This window comes from Anabrus simplex, chromosome 1 (assembly GCF_040414725.1).
Source record: "Anabrus simplex isolate iqAnaSimp1 chromosome 1, ASM4041472v1, whole genome shotgun sequence".
Classification (NCBI taxonomy): Eukaryota; Metazoa; Arthropoda; class Insecta; order Orthoptera; family Tettigoniidae; genus Anabrus; species Anabrus simplex.
In genome coordinates this window covers 55,194,599-55,210,669 of record NC_090265.1, presented here as the reverse complement: position 1 = coordinate 55,210,669, position 16,071 = coordinate 55,194,599, and the positions used below count along the sequence as shown (strand labels likewise).

The 16,071-nt window shown below is 36.6% G+C and overlaps 1 protein-coding gene across 1 annotated transcript in view; it reads right to left on the bottom strand.

The window, feature by feature from the left end:
• LOC136884060 (intermembrane lipid transfer protein Vps13) overlaps positions 1–16,071 on the bottom strand; it is an 816,621-nt gene that overhangs the window by 231,614 nt on the left and 568,936 nt on the right. The window contains exon 38 of the mRNA XM_067156088.2: positions 4,360–4,575. Within this exon, the coding sequence (XP_067012189.2) occupies positions 4,360–4,575 (216 nt within the window). The remainder of the gene's footprint in view (positions 1–4,359; positions 4,576–16,071) is intronic.

The following is a 16,071-nucleotide window of genomic DNA, read 5'->3' as shown; positions in this document are numbered from 1 at the left end:
ATATTGAATTTTACCCTAGCATCTGTCCGTCACTCCACAGCACATTGTGTGCATTGTAGTTTACAAGTACTAATCATTACCATTAGACTGTAATAAGTAACCAGCACAATATGCAGGCTAACTAGAATATCTTTACCTGGCCAAGACAAGTCCAGTTATTTGCGATTTGTGTCCAACTCTGTCTTACTCTCAACACAATTTTCAATATTTTATTTTCCATTACTGGTGTTACACACAATATATTGCTTTGATAGTTGGTTCCCAGTTCTAAAAATTTGTTTTCTGGACTTTGTGCCATGTTCATTTTCAAGCAATCTATGTTGTGGCAAACATTAACTCTTGACACTTAATTTTTAGTTCCTTGAAGTGCTCTTATAAGCATGAAATGATCAGCAAATGGAAAATGATTCAGATATGGAGATACATTGTATCTGTGTCCTTGACTTTCCAAGATTAGCTGTCTTGCAGATTGCAGGTGTTGGGTTGTGGCTATTCTTCAAGCCCAGTGCACAGAATCTATCTTTCTATAACTAAATTTTGTCCTCCATCATGATCAAGGTTTATCTTTAAGGCTAGTGCCTCCATCACCAAATTCTCTGAACCAATATGCTGCTGCTCAAACAATAAACACCTTCATTTTCTACCTGAAATATTTCTTCAGTTGTAGGCTTTGCATCAAAATCTCTTCTCCAAAGAAATCTATGAAGCACCCAAATTGAGTCGCATATTTCTGATGATTTTTGGAGAATGCATATTTTGAGTTCTCAGCCCAAATGCTGACTGGATCTTCAATAGCTCATCGTCGTTTGTTACAACTAGCCTAGGCAACAATGAAAAGGTGTACAAGGAAAATGAGGACTGAGGTAGTATCATAGGTTAGTATTCCATAAATATTTGTATAATACCAGACATTGATACATTTGATGACATGAAGGAAACTTAAGCCAAAACCTCAACATCATCTGTCACAGCAAATGAAATATCAGAAAGTAGTGTAGAAAGTTCCAATGAACTGTAGTTCAACAGTTTGAAGTTTTTACTTCCCTAGGTTCCCTTAAGAATGCTCTCACTGGAAATTAGTATTTAGAGTAATAGTCTATTCCAAACGTGTTATTTTATTACTAGGCCTATATTTAACTTTAACTAACAACTCAAGGGCAGTTGAAGATCTTAATGTGTTATTTGATGGCTAAGAACAAAAGTTGTTTAAAACCTAAAACCTGCAACGAAGTCTTTAAAAAATGCTACTGTTAAATCAACTTTAGAAAAGGAGTTAAAATTAGTAGGAAATATTAGGAAGTGTTTCTTACGGAGATATACATGAAGCAAGATTCTGCTATAGGCTTACATTAAACAATATATTCTGAAATGAGACTCAATGTTTCAAACATTTCTTGGTAATAATGACCTATAAGGCATACTGAATTTCTAATTCAGAAAGGATACATGAAGGCTAGAAATGTCAAATGTTCCAAGTACCAAAAATAAAATTCTACAGGAAGGACAGGGATAAAAAAATGTTGTTGGAGGAAATATTTTATACTTTTTTGCTACACTATTGGCCGGTGTCTCGTACACCACAGTTACACGAGTTACCTAAATGCGCTTATAATTTTAACTGCGCTGTTAACTTTAACGAGTTCCCGGAAACTTAAATCCAGAGTTATAAGCCCTGGTAATAAACAGTACAGATATCGTCATGTTTAGTATCTCTTGTCTTCCAATAGATGTCTCTATGTAAATGTTTTTAGGGTTATTTTGGGAATATCTAGTAACGTTTACCGGCAGAAGTTTTCTACAATGAAAACTAGTTGGCAAACATGTACACAGTCATCTCAATCAATCCAATTCAGCATGCAATAATCTCTCATAATATGAATATATGTATGATCTAATAATGCAAAAATTAGATGTATTTCCCCTTCTTTCTTATTCACAGTACACAGACATTATCTTAAATTTCACCTTGATCATTGTCATCAGTAAAATTATACAAATACACCACAATTACCAAACAGATCACTTTTCACTGATCCACAACACAACAAGTATAATCAAAAATAATTATTTAAATGAAAATATGCAGCACACTTTGAAACCTATCATTCCGGCACTGAAGTTCTCCATTTATTCTTGCTGCAATTGTTGCAGATTTCTTAGTAGACTGCAAAGAAACTGAAAACTCTTACCAGTACTTAAAACACACATATGCTGTTTTTCTCTTCAAGGATGCTGGACATGTATGGCAAGGTAGCCGTTTCTTCAGTTTTTCTTCCATATCTTGGCGTCGAGTTTTGTGTGCAAAATTTTGCATATTCCTGCCCGTATCTCTCTTGGGAACTTCCTCATTTATCATTCTTCTTTGGCATGTAATTTCACCTGGTCAGATACCAATTCCTTCAAGAATTCAATTTTTTTCCGGGGCATTTGTGGTACAACTTGAACAACATGAAAGCATTACAAACTGCAATCTTCAATAGCCAAAAGAAAGTAGCCATATCACTACATTTTTAATTAGTAGTTCCCTAATGTATTCCTTGAACTGAGGATTTGTAGTTCTTAATAACTGCAACGGACAAGTCAATTAAAATGTTTCACTTACACCGACCACGCAACATGCATTGACAAAAATACTCTTGTAACTGCTGACATGAAGTCCACATGGGAATTTCAATCGAACATAGCTAGCTAAACTTGACCCAGGGTGTGAAGTGTGTTGACACAGATAAGAAGATAATATAAACTACAGCTCCCTTCAAGATTTTTAATTAAAGAAGTCCAAATGTTGTACGTTTATTGGGAGTCTATGAGAACTCACATCACCGGTTCAAGGATAAAATAACATTTTAAAAAAAAGTAAATAATAATTGGTATTTATTATTCAGCAGGCTTATATTAAAAGCATACGAGTACCTAAAATACTTATTATTTAGTACAAATATAAATATTAATTGTAAATACTGTATAATTCCAGATTGGGTATTCATTAACTATTGATGGGACTCTTGATTCAAAGCCTGACGAAAGATCTTAACATTATAGCTACACTGAAAGATCAATTTGAGCCTGATGAAAATCCGTTTGATTCAAATTCTGTTTTATTTGACGATTCATTTCCTGTATTGGAAGATATAATTATCTACAGTAGAGGAGTTACGCTCCAACGACATTATAACTGAAACCGCTGGGACAGATGACACCATACAAGTGGAATCAGTGACTAAAGCCAGTCATAACGTGGAAGTAAACGTACTAACCAAAATATTGTCAACTCCAGCACACCCAAGCACGTTAAAACGACTGTAAATATATTATAACCAGTTCCTTATCACTTAGTAATGTTTAAGAAATTAATATAAGACCTTGTACGAAACAGTATGGAGTGGCGGCTCATATTGATATTGGTTGGAATCAGTTCTAACAAAGAGGTAATTACAGCACTAGCTGCAGTTACCAGTCTTTGGGCAGATAACTGTGAAGAAATCTATAACTGTTGTTTCAGAAACTCATTTTAAATGTACCACCACGTTAAGTCACTGATAACTATGCATCTACAGGTAACTGTCATTCCAGAAACCGGCCATATGTCCTACAAGTAATAACGAAGTGAAAAAATTAATAACTCTATAAACTATAATAAATCATCATAAAAATAATGTTCTAAGTACCATGTTCACTTTACTAGAGCTGTAATGGTTTATAACCTGTTCTAAGTATCTCAGGAGAGACATTAGTATGAAAACTAAACAGTTGTACAAAGAAAAAACTTACTGTTATGTAATTTTACAAAATGAATTTCTAACACAATTGTTTCAATAAGGAAAACATATTTAAGATGCAATGTCCATATAGAATTAACTACACCATGAAAATAAAAATTAAAAATGTTATAGCTGACAGCATAGGTCTACTTTTCTTAGAGGTAATTCAATATGTCTTTCATCTTAAACACAACCTAACAGCTGGTAAACGATAAGTATAGTGATGTCACAACACAAGAAGTACATTCCCCAGCCTACTGGTATTTGGAACAAATATAAAGCTATGGTTCATGGTACATAGAACATGATTCCATTACCAAACAATCAATTTTCAAAAAAATGACACTTACAATGTTTGACATATCCATCCTTCATATCCTTCATATATAAATTTTAATTAAAGTTTCCCTGTTACATTTCCCTTAAAAATTAAAAGATGAGCCAGAGCAAGTTGATTTTAAGGGATGTGAAAATAGTGGTGAATTTTAAGACCAAAAGAATGATTCACCACTAGAAGAACTTCAAGTAAATGTTGCCATTAAAATGCACCAATTAATTTATATATGCTAGGCTAGAAACTTGTCAGTTGAAAACTTACCCTGTAGGAGAGCATCAGTCCGGTCTTATTCAGCATCCAGAAAGGACAGTACAATGACATCACTAGTGAACCAAATTTATTTATAGAATGTATACCAAGATCCATGGAGACTCTCTGGGCACTGTCATACGATTCAAATGTCCACACAGCAAACTCAGGAACATTAGCTTCTAACTCGTGTTTGCACGACCATTCCTTTTCAAGGTAGTCTGGTATCTAAATAGCAAAAAGGATAAGTGTGAAAGTAAAGACCACTTTGCACTACCTAACAATCAACATGGATTTATAAAGCTTTATCAAGTATTTATAATATGTGGAAGGGTTAAAAAAAAAAAAATTACCAAGTCAAGTAACTGGGAGATACAGGCCCTACCCATGAAGTTGGACCAGCTAGAAAGGTGGATATTACAGACTTCTGGATGGAGAACATCAGGATAATTTCATACATCAAAATAACAAATGGATCTACTCAGAAGTATTTCCAATGATTTTCTATGCTAACTGATTTGTATATTTAATTCTACAAATAATGCTTGATTTTACAGTTTAATCATAAAAACTATTTCTGGTAGTCTTCTGCGTTTATCCACTACTCCTTGGCACAAACACTTCTTACCTTTTGTTTCCTTTTTTGTTTATTCTATCTTCTTCTTACCCTACAACTACTACAAATCACTGGAGCTCCCCCTCTCCCCAGTGAGAGTGAATGTCTATTCTCCTGATGCTGGGAAGTATAAATCAGCTTACTGGGGGCTGAGAGAGATCTGAATGAACTAGAATTGATGTGGCCTATATTTGAAGATAACTGAAAATGTGAGTTTGTTCCTCTCCTTTTCTTTCTTTCTTTCTTTCTTTCCTTCTTTGAGGTTTGTCCATTGCTCCTTTCTGTTTCTGATATTTATGATGATCCCATCCACTTTTCTAGCTACCCGTTTTGATGGTATACCGTATTTTACAAATGAATGTGACTATTTCAATTTTTATTTTTTTCTCCATAGAACTGTACAGTTATCAGGCATCATGCTATATACGACAAATACATTTATTCTAATTTATATACAAATGAAAATAACACATTCTGATTTTACAGCTCGTTTATGGAAGACAGGCACAGTGCCAGGTGGCTGATCTATCAGCCACGTTTTTCTTTCGCCTGTATCTTCAATCCCTGCAGTGTGTTGACAGCATAAGTAATATTGCCAGAAAGATTGAAGTTTTTACTCTCTGGAAATATCAGCAACATGTAATATCGATGTCAGCAAACTTTCAACTGTGGTAGTTCTGTAATCTGCCATTTTGCATTATTAGCTTGTTTTAATCTTACATCCAACAGTTTATTTTACTACCATGTAAGTTGAAGTAAATAAGGACCTAATTAGTTGACCATTTTGGTCAAAATAATGAATTACTAGCTTGTTTTCTTGCTTGCTTTTATGTTTATTTAACTTTGACGGTGTAAACATTGATAAATACATGAAAGATAATGAAATACATGACGTTTTAACATTCAGTGATTTAATGACTGATAACAATGACTTTGTATTTTCTGATAACAGTGATATTTCTTTAAGTTTGCTGCCTAGGCAATACCATGTGACAAATAGAGCTCCATCACAGGTAGGCATATTTTCTAGTAGTCCTGATAGTGAAAATGGACTGTCAGATATTTCTTCTCAGTCTACTGATAGTTCGAACGGTGGTTGGGAAGAAACTACAGGTGACACCAATAATTGAACTAATGCTAGCTTTGGTTATTGTGACAGTAGTATGACCTCTCCCTAATTGTAGGCAAACCTAACACCTGAAATTGGTGAAGTCTCACGGAGAAAAGTTGAACTGGACTATGTCCACTTAAATTACCAGATCATTACTAGATGTCACTACTGTTGGTTCTGAGTGCCTCCTAGGGACAGGAATTGTATTTAACTTAGTGGAGAATTGCTTCGTATTGGGGTGGCACATACTGGGCTACAGTCTTTTGTTTCTAAGTTGCTACCAGCATCTTGTTATGTCATTATCAACCAATCTGTTTATGTAGTCATCAAACTATTGACATTATAAATACTGTGAGCTCACCCCTCATGTACGTATCTTGATCTGATCTTACGAGTGCGTGATGTAAGGGAGGCTCTCCTCCCAGGAGACGATGACGAGGCTGGGGCGGCGGCAATAAGGTAGGCAGAACTTTGAACTAACATGTGAAATTAACTGCATATGGTGAAGGGAAGATACCAGCGCTCTTCTGTACCATGTAACTATTAGGGCATGCAGATATTACCTTAATTTTAATGTATAGTTTTCTCATTTTCAGTTAGGTTGTATTATGTAGGTTTCTAGGCTGTCTGCAGACAGTACAGTAAAACCTCGTTAATTCGAAGTCGTTGGGACTCAAAAATCAGACTTCGAATTACGTGATTTCGAATTAACCGCCAATTCACAATTCAGAAGTACCAACCCTTGCCGCATTACGAAATATTCTAAGGCCCGTTACTGCATGCATTTAACCTTGATTCACAGTTTATACCTTTCAAATGTCATGAAAAAAAAGAACTATTTCCAAAATGAATCCAAAAAGGTGCATTTACAGTATTCAAATAATGCACTTGCATATCTCACTGGCAAATATAACCTCACGCAACGAAAGAAAGAAAGAAAAAAAAAAAGCATGATTCAAAGTCGAGGAGAAATCTATGCTGGCTCCCATGTGCAAGTGCGTTATTAATTGGAGTACTACACTGTATGCATTTTAGATGCCTTGTATTTACACAGAAAGGACCCGATGCCCTTAAAATCAAACTTTCTTATGACTCTATCCTTGTACGATTTCCTGTCATGGCACTAGAGCTGGGAACGGAGCTGTTGCTCCTATGATTGCAATCGGTAGTGCGAGTGCAGCGCTCCCTCCGGTATTCTCCGGTAGTCAACTGTTGCTTGGAAACCAATCGGTGGTTTCGGACGGCGAGCGGAGGACGGAGCAACAGTACTGAATGTGTGCTCGCTTGCACTTCCAATAGTGGAGCGCAACGGATATGGTAGCGACGTAGTAAATACTGCTTTATAAGCATGAAGAAGGTGAATATATGAAATATATACATTCGCATTTATCGTTAACGTTTAATAATATATATATTTCCGATAAAAGTTCATGCAAATAGAATAGACCTTTTTCACCTTCGAGGTGTAATATATATGACAGACTATAAGTACTCTTGTACGTCCCCGTGGTGTTGGGGCCAACGCGCCCGTTTGTCGCCCGGCGGCCCCGGGTTCGATTCCCAGCTGGTCCGGGATTTTTTAAATTGTAATGAATACTATCCCAGTCCTGGGGACTGGGTGTTTGTGATGTCCTTAATCTTCCTTTCCTCACACACAACATTCCGCACTACCGCCATTCCACTTACACGCAGATTCTTACAATATGGTGCCTGTAGGGGCAAAAGATCCACATGTGTCGACGCCCCGAACAAATTGCTTTTGAAGAAAATAACCAGTGTTGAAAAACAACGCGAGAAGCGGGACTCGATCCAGTGAGCCAGCGCTTTCGGAGCTTGAACGCTAACCACTCGACCACCGCCGTTTCATGCTCATGAACCCAAAGCACCGGTACATATTCGACGCAAAAAGTTATCTTGCGATTTTCTCGAGAATGCCTTAGTAGTACGCTGTACTACTTGCACATTATGTTGTCCTAATGGACTACTAAATGTGTACAAAGTTGGAAGGTAGTCTGTGATACGAACGTCATGGTCTCCCCTTGTAAGTGTATTGTACCTGTATTCAGTCTGTGCGTATTAAATTTGCGCCTGTATTTCCTCTGCTTGTTGCGTTGTGTAGGTAATGCAAAGTATATTAGAAAATAATTGTGGTATTGGTTTGATATTTAATCCCGTTTTTAGATGGCATTCGTGTTTTAGAATATTTAAAGGCATTTAATAAATTTGTACAGAAATTTGTACCACAAATGCCACGAAGGCCGTCTGATGCATGGCATTTCTTTGAAATTACCGATGATAAACATCAGCAGTCCGCCTCTGTGGTGTAGTGGTTAGTGTGATTTATTACATGTAACTAATCTCATTTTTAGGCCCGTATTGAACTATGCTATGATATATTAACAATTTGTTGGTTATTTTTGTACCGGGCGGTACACCTCCACGCCGCTAATTCAAAATGTGCGCCAGTAGAAACTCCTCTGCTGGAGGAAGTCTGAACTTTGTCGACGGAATTAATTTTCTACTTTCTCAGAAGATGTCACTACCTGGAAATTTTGGAGTTTTTGAACTGTGTCATTTTCGATGTATTTGTGTTTTGCTTGTAGTAAGAAGCGTGAACTTTCTCTTCTAGAGGACACTACTGAAGATCAACAATAGTGCACCCTAGTGCGGAGTGAAAGAACTGTTTTTTTTTGGAGAAAATTCAATTTCAAAAGTTTGTTCCTTGCTAAATTTCTTTCAGTCATTGTTTAAGTTGGCAATATTAACCCTTTCTTTCCCCTTGTTTTGTATCTAGCCAATCCCGAATTTCTTTAATTAATTTTCCACCAATAATGTGTTTCTTCTTCATATTGTGTAGGGGTTTTCTCGGTTAGCCAATAAAGTTTTTTGGGGAGGGTGTTCTCATTCCCCTAACGCCTCGAACTTTCCGCGAGAGTATATAAACTGCTGATTTTAGGGTCTCCGGGCCACTTCTGTTCCATCTTTCAGTGTGTAAAGTACATAGCAGGGGGCGGGAAGCGCCTCTTTCTTCGGCGGCGGTCAACAACAAGGTAATGGCCAATTAATAACTTCTTTCTTTGCTAGCTCAGCAGTTTAACTCTCGGGGTGGGTCCGAAGTTTTTCCATTATGTAACCTTCCTTAAATGTAAAGAAACTTGTATCTATTCTATCTTTTAAACTACATACTGGGATAGAGAATGCTTAACCCTCTCGAGCTCCCACTCATATTGTTTTGAGGTGAACTTAATTTTCTCAAACTATTCTTCGTTAACGTAAAGCAAATTGTTCTTTTCTAAAGTCACCTCTGTAGTATGGGATTAGCCCTTGCATTAGTGGCCTAGAGCCAGATTAGGTTTTTAAACAAATGCATTAGGAGTGCAGATCGCCTCCTCTCAAATTGTTATTTTAGAGGTCATGTAATCAACCTTCTTCTCATTTAATAGACCTCAGTAGGTTGGGTATTTTACCCCTGTGTATATGTCCTTAGAGGGCAGGTTGAAAGTGGAATTAGGTGTGGCCTTTGACAGGCCTGAATTTTGAGAGCAAGTTGCTCTTTTCCCGAAAATTTTGGTTTCTGCGCGCCTCAAGGAGGCCTTACTGTGTATTTTGGAGCAAGTGCTCCTAGGCATGAATGGGGTTTTCTGCCCCTCTGTTGAAACTTGTGTTTGGGATAAAACTGGGCTAATTGCTCAAGAATTGTGAGGCTGGGGCTCGAAGCCCAAATCCTGTAAATATTGTAATTGTATTTTTATTGCCTTGCTACTCTGTACCTGCCATGATTGTTATTTCTTTATTTTGAAAAGAAAATATAACCTTGTTAAATTTTACATTAACTTTGATTCCGTAGTTTGAGACCCGTTCAAGCCCGCACCTTCTTTCACCTCTACCTACCGCTAAAACATGGTAACAATTTTGATCCACCTTTTCAATACAAATTACAGTTTGTGTTGTTAAGTTGTAATGTTACAACACTAATTTACCGGGACATGTTTCGCTTTTATTCATAGGCATCATCAGCCTATACAATTGTCTCAAGGTTTGTCATATTTGGATTGTTGTTACAAATTTAATTACATTGAATGTAAATCTAATTTCAATGATAACAATATTTAAAACACAAGAATAATATACACATTAAAAATTATGACAATATGATTTGCAATGTTAAAATGGAGTAACTCTTAATTCTAAAACACATTGACGTCCAAAACACAGTTTTTACAATTTGAAAATTTGGCTAAAAATTGTTTGCAATATTAAAATAAAATTGATTCAACTATAATTTTGGTATTAAAATTTGAGTCATAAATATAAATATTGGATGTCAATATGTAGGAGCTATAGTTTCTGAAGTGCGTTGGTTTCTAGAATACAGTAACATTTCAGTATTGAGAGTTTTAGTTAAGAATTGTGCTCTCTAAATAATGTTATTTAAAAAGACTGTAATTTTGCATTATGCGTGATTAGTTTTGATGATAATCTAGAATTGAAGTCTTCGGTTCGTTGGAAAATGGCTTCTAGATTTGATGACGCTTGCTGCTGCAGTTTGGCAATTTGATCAGAGGAAATGTTGACATGTTTAATTCTTGTTTGTAGCGGCCAGACTCTCCAATGGAAGTTGATTGTTTTGATGTAAGTTATGGTTAAAAGGGGCTTCAATCCAAATTTTGAGTATCTGATTATGTTTCTTTCAATTTATAGAATGGAAGAAGCATCCCTTTGTCTGCTGCTGCAGAATCTTGTGGACCTTATTGCGTTACTATGACTATTGTCTGTTGTGTAGAGTAGAGAATTAAACATGTCAACATTACAGTCTTTTTAAATAACATTATTTAGAGAGCACAATTCTTAACTAAAACTCTCAATACTGAAATGTTACTGTATTCTAGAAGCCAACGCACTTCAGAAACTATAGCTCCTACATATTAACATCCAATATTTATATTTATGACTCAAATTTTAATACCAAAATTATAGTTGAATCAATTTTATTTTAATATTGCAAACAATTTTTAGCCAAATTTTCAAATTGTAAAAACTGTGTTTTGGACGTCAATGTGTTTTAGAATTAAGAGTTACTCCATTTTAACATTGCAAATCATATTGTCATAATTTTTAATGTGTATATTATTCTTGTGTTTTAAATATTGTTATCAATGAAATTAGATTTACATTCAATGTAATGAAATTTGTAACAACAATCCAAATATGACAAACCTTGAGACAATTGTATAGGCTGATGATGCTTATGAATAAAAGTGAAACATGTCCCGGTAAATTAGTGTTGTAACATTACAACTTAACACAAACTGTAATTTGTATTGAAAAGGTGGATCAAAATAACCAACAAATTGTTAATATATCATAGTGTGATTTACGCGACGGGTGGTAGTCGGCTTCAGCAGAAGAAAACAACATTGCTGTATTAAGCGAAACAGTTATGTTGTGAGAAAAGGGCATTGAATATACGGGTGAAATACCTTTATGTTGTCATGCCGCTACAGTACATTCACTCGGTAGTTTACTCGGTACAACCGGATGATGACGTCACAACAATTGCACCGCTCCATCCCAGCCACTAACCAGCGCTCTACCGTCTGAACTACTCAGCCCGGTACAGCATATAAACAATTCCAATCACTTCATTCTCTTCAGTAATACATGAGCTTTCTTTCTTTCTTAATCTGCTTACCCTCCAGGGTTGGTTTTTCCCTCGGACTCATCGAGGAATCCCAATTCTACCGCCTCAAGGGCAGTGTCCTGGAGCTTCAGACTCTGGGGTGGGGGATACAACTGGGGAGGATGACCAGTACCTCACCAGGCGGCCTCACCTGCTATGCTGAACAGGGGCCTTACCCGGGGATGGGAAGATCGGAAGGGATAGACAAGGAGGAGGGAAGGAAGCGGCCGTGGCCTTAGGTATCATCCCGGCATTTGCTTGGAGGCGAACTGGGAAACCAAGGAAAACCACGTCCAGGATGGCTGAGGTGGGAATCGAACCTACCTCTACTCAGTTGACCTTCCGAGGCTGAGCGGACCCCGTTCCAGCCCTCGTACCACTTTTCACATTTCGTGGCAGACCCGGGAATCGAACCCGGGCCTCCGGGGGTGGCAGCTAATCACACTAACCACTACACCACAGAGGCGGACGCAAACTGAATTTCAACAGATCAAAATCTGTTATTCACAGCGTAACAAAATAATGAGGCAATCTTGAAACGACTGCAGCATTTGAATGACAAACGTAGAAAGACACATGCATCTGTGGAATTGATACTGAAGCCTAAATTGTAATTCCACCCAAGATCACCATTACTACATTGCCCACATTAAAGTATTTGAATTTTCCGCCAGTGAATTCAATCGGAGGACTATCGGAGGTCTCCAGAGGAAGAGCGAAAACAATTGCTCCGCTCCGCTCCTACCGTTCTCAGCTCTAGGCAGTCTGTCTTCGTCTTAGCTATGTCATGTTCCACAGTTTCATCTGAGATTGCATCAGTTCGTCATTGGACGTAGAGCTGGGAACGGAGCAGTTGCTCCTATGATTGTAATCGGTAGTGCGAGTGCAGCGCTCCCTCCGGTATTCTTTGGTAGTAAACTGTTGCTTGGAAACCAATCGCTGGTTCGGCCGGTGAGCGGAGGACGGAGGAACAGTATTGAATGTATGCTCCCTTGCCGTTCCATCCGTGGTGCGCAACGGGTGTGGTAGTGACATGGTAAATACTGCTTTATACGTATGACGAAGGCGAATATATGAAATATATACATTCTCATTTATCGTTCATGTTTCATTTGTCGATTACTTTTGTAACAATTTGCTTTACGTCATGCCGTCTTATCAAGAAGTAAGTATAAATAACCACCTAATCGATACTTTATTAATGCCTCAGGCAAAATTAAATAAAATTAAAACTTACAGGACATGTTTCGACCACTTAGTGGTCCTCTTCAGCTGTATAAATAAAGAACTGAAAAGAAAAACATTGACAATAAGCACAAATAAAAGTTCTTTGGAGACTCCTTTGATAAAAATGGAGGTCGTCAGAATAGGTCATCTTGCCTTTCGTTCTTGTTTGGAAAAGATGTTTATTCTGCGCTGTCTAGAGGGTCTGTCTTTGAGCGCGACCTGGTGAAGTAACGATGTGATACAGTTTGACAGTTCATGGAAAGCTCTGGAGAGAAGGGAAGTAGAGTTTTATCGTCATCTAAAATAACATGTGAGGGAGGAGGGAGATTGGGCTGTGCTTCTGCGATGTCGTGTTTGATTATATCTCTTGTTCGTCTAGTCTGTTTCATGTCTACCCATTCTAAGTATTTGCTAATATTCTCATATAAGATGTTTTTATGCTCGTTGTTTTCGTTGAGATTCTCTTCACCGTTTTCCAATTTATCAAGAACGATGTGGATGTTTTCCAGGTTGTTCATAAGATTAATAAAGGTAATCATACAGATAATTTGAAGGTCCTGTTTTATATTGGTGAATTTGTGGTTGGACTCTTTCATATGGGATCCCATGGCAGAGAATCTTTTGTATCTTTCAGCATTGACGTGTTCTTGATATCTAATTGAGAAGTTCCTTCCAGATTGTCCCACGTAAGTTTTTTTACATTGAGCACAAGTCAGCTTATAAATACCCGATTCCTGGAATTCGTCATCTTTAAGTTTATTAGCTTGATTATGACTAAAGAACCTATGTTTCGTGTTGTTGTTTGTAGAGAAGGCTACCTTGGTATTGTGTTTCTTGAATAAGTTGGTGATTTTGTAAATCTTCGGGTTATTAAAGGTGAATTTTACATATCCTTTTTCTTTTTCTGAATGCTGTTTAAGTTTAATTTGTTGTTGGTATTTGCATTTAGTGATGATTTTATTGATGAATTTCAAACTGAAACCATTATGTAGAGCCTGTTGACGAATGAAAGAAAGTTCCTTTTTTCTGTCTGTTTCTGTTAGCGGAATTTCAAAGGCTCTGTTGACGAAACTATAATAAGCTGATTTCTTTTGCGAGATGGGATGTAAAGAATCACTTTTGATTGTAGTCGGGGTAAAAGTGGGTTTCCTGTATATTTTAAATTGGAAATGGTTGTCTTTACGAATTGTTTGGATATCCAGAAAATTGAGTATGCCTTTCTCTTCTTCTTCAGCTGTAAATTTTATGTTTGGGTCTAAATTATTCAAAGTATTAAGGATATTGTGACTATCATTTATTTCCTTGTTAATTATGGCATAGGCATCATCAACATATCGAAGCCAGAGATCGAGTCCTTTAATGTGACCTACTATCTGAGTGTGTTCCAAAAAGTCGAGGTAAATGTTAGCTAAAATTCCAGAAGCCGGCGCTCCCATTGGAAGTCCATCTTGCTGATATATTTTATTATTAAAAGAGAAGAAATTGTGGTTCAAAACGAATTCCAAGATAGTAATGAAGTTTTCTATTTATTCATAGGTTCTTAACTCATAACTACGTATTTTATACCAAATCTTCGATAAAAAACTCCAAAGAGTTCTGCATTGCTATTAAAGATTTCAAGTTAACTTCATCTCATGTAACAAGTTCCTTCGACATCAAGGACATGTACACGAACATTCCTATTAAGAACACCATTGAGATTATAAAGACGAATTTATTAATTCACAAACGTATCAGTATACCTGAAATAGAAAACTTCATTACTATCTTGGAATTTGTTTTGAACCACAATTTCTTCTCTTTTAATAATAAAATATATCAGCAAGATGGACTTCCAATGGGAGCGCCGGCTTCTGGAATTTTAGCTAACATTTACCTCGACTTTTTGGAACACACTCAGATAGTAGGTCACATTAAAGGACTCGATCTCTGGCTTCGATATGTTGATGATACCTATGCCATAATTAACAAGGAAATAAATGATAGTCACAGTATCCTTAATACTTTGAATAATTTAGACCCAAACATAAAATTTACAGCTGAAGAAGAAGAGAAAGGCATACTCAATTTTCTGGATATCCAAACAATTCGTAAAGACAACCTTTTCCAATTTAAAATATACAGGAAACCCACTTTTACCCCGACTACAATCAAAAGTGATTCTTTACATCCCATCTCGCAAAAGAAATCAGCTTATTATAGTTTCGTCAACAGAGCCTTTGAAATTCCGCTAACAGAAACAGACAGAAAAAAGGAACTTTCTTTCATTCGTCAACAGGCTCTACATAATGGTTTCAGTTTGAAATTCATCAATAAAATCATCACTAAATGCAAATACCAACAACAAATTAAACTTAAACAGCATTCAGAAAAAGAAAAAGGATATGTAAAATTCACCTTTAATAACCCGAAGATTTACAAAATCACCAACTTATTCAAGAAACACAATACCAAGGTAGCCTTCTCTACAAACAACAACACGAAACATAGGTTCTTTAGTCATAATCAAGCTAATAAACTTAAAGATGACGAATTCCAGGAATCGGGTATTTATAAGCTGACTTGTGCTCAATGTAAAAAAACTTACGTGGGACAATCTGGAAGGAACTTCTCAATTAGATATCAAGAACACGTCAATGCTGAAAGATACAAAAGATTCTCTGCCATGGGATCCCATATGAAAGAGTCCAACCACAAATTCACCAATATAAAACAGGACCTTCAAATTATCTGTATGATTACCTTTATTAATCTTATGAACAACCTGGAAAACATCCACATCGTTCTTGATAAATTGGAAAACGGTGAAGAGAATCTCAACGAAAACAACGAGCATAAAAACATCTTATATGAGAATATTAGCAAATACTTAGAATGGGTAGACATGAAACAGACTAGACGAACAAGAGATATAATCAAACACGACATCGCAGAAGCACAGCCCAATCTCCCTCCTCCCTCACATGTTATTTTAGATGACGATGAAACTCTACTTCCCTTCTCTCCAGAGCTTTCCATGAACTGTCAAACTGTATCACATCGTTACTTCACCAGGTCGCGCTCAAAGACAGACCCTCTAGACAGCGCAGA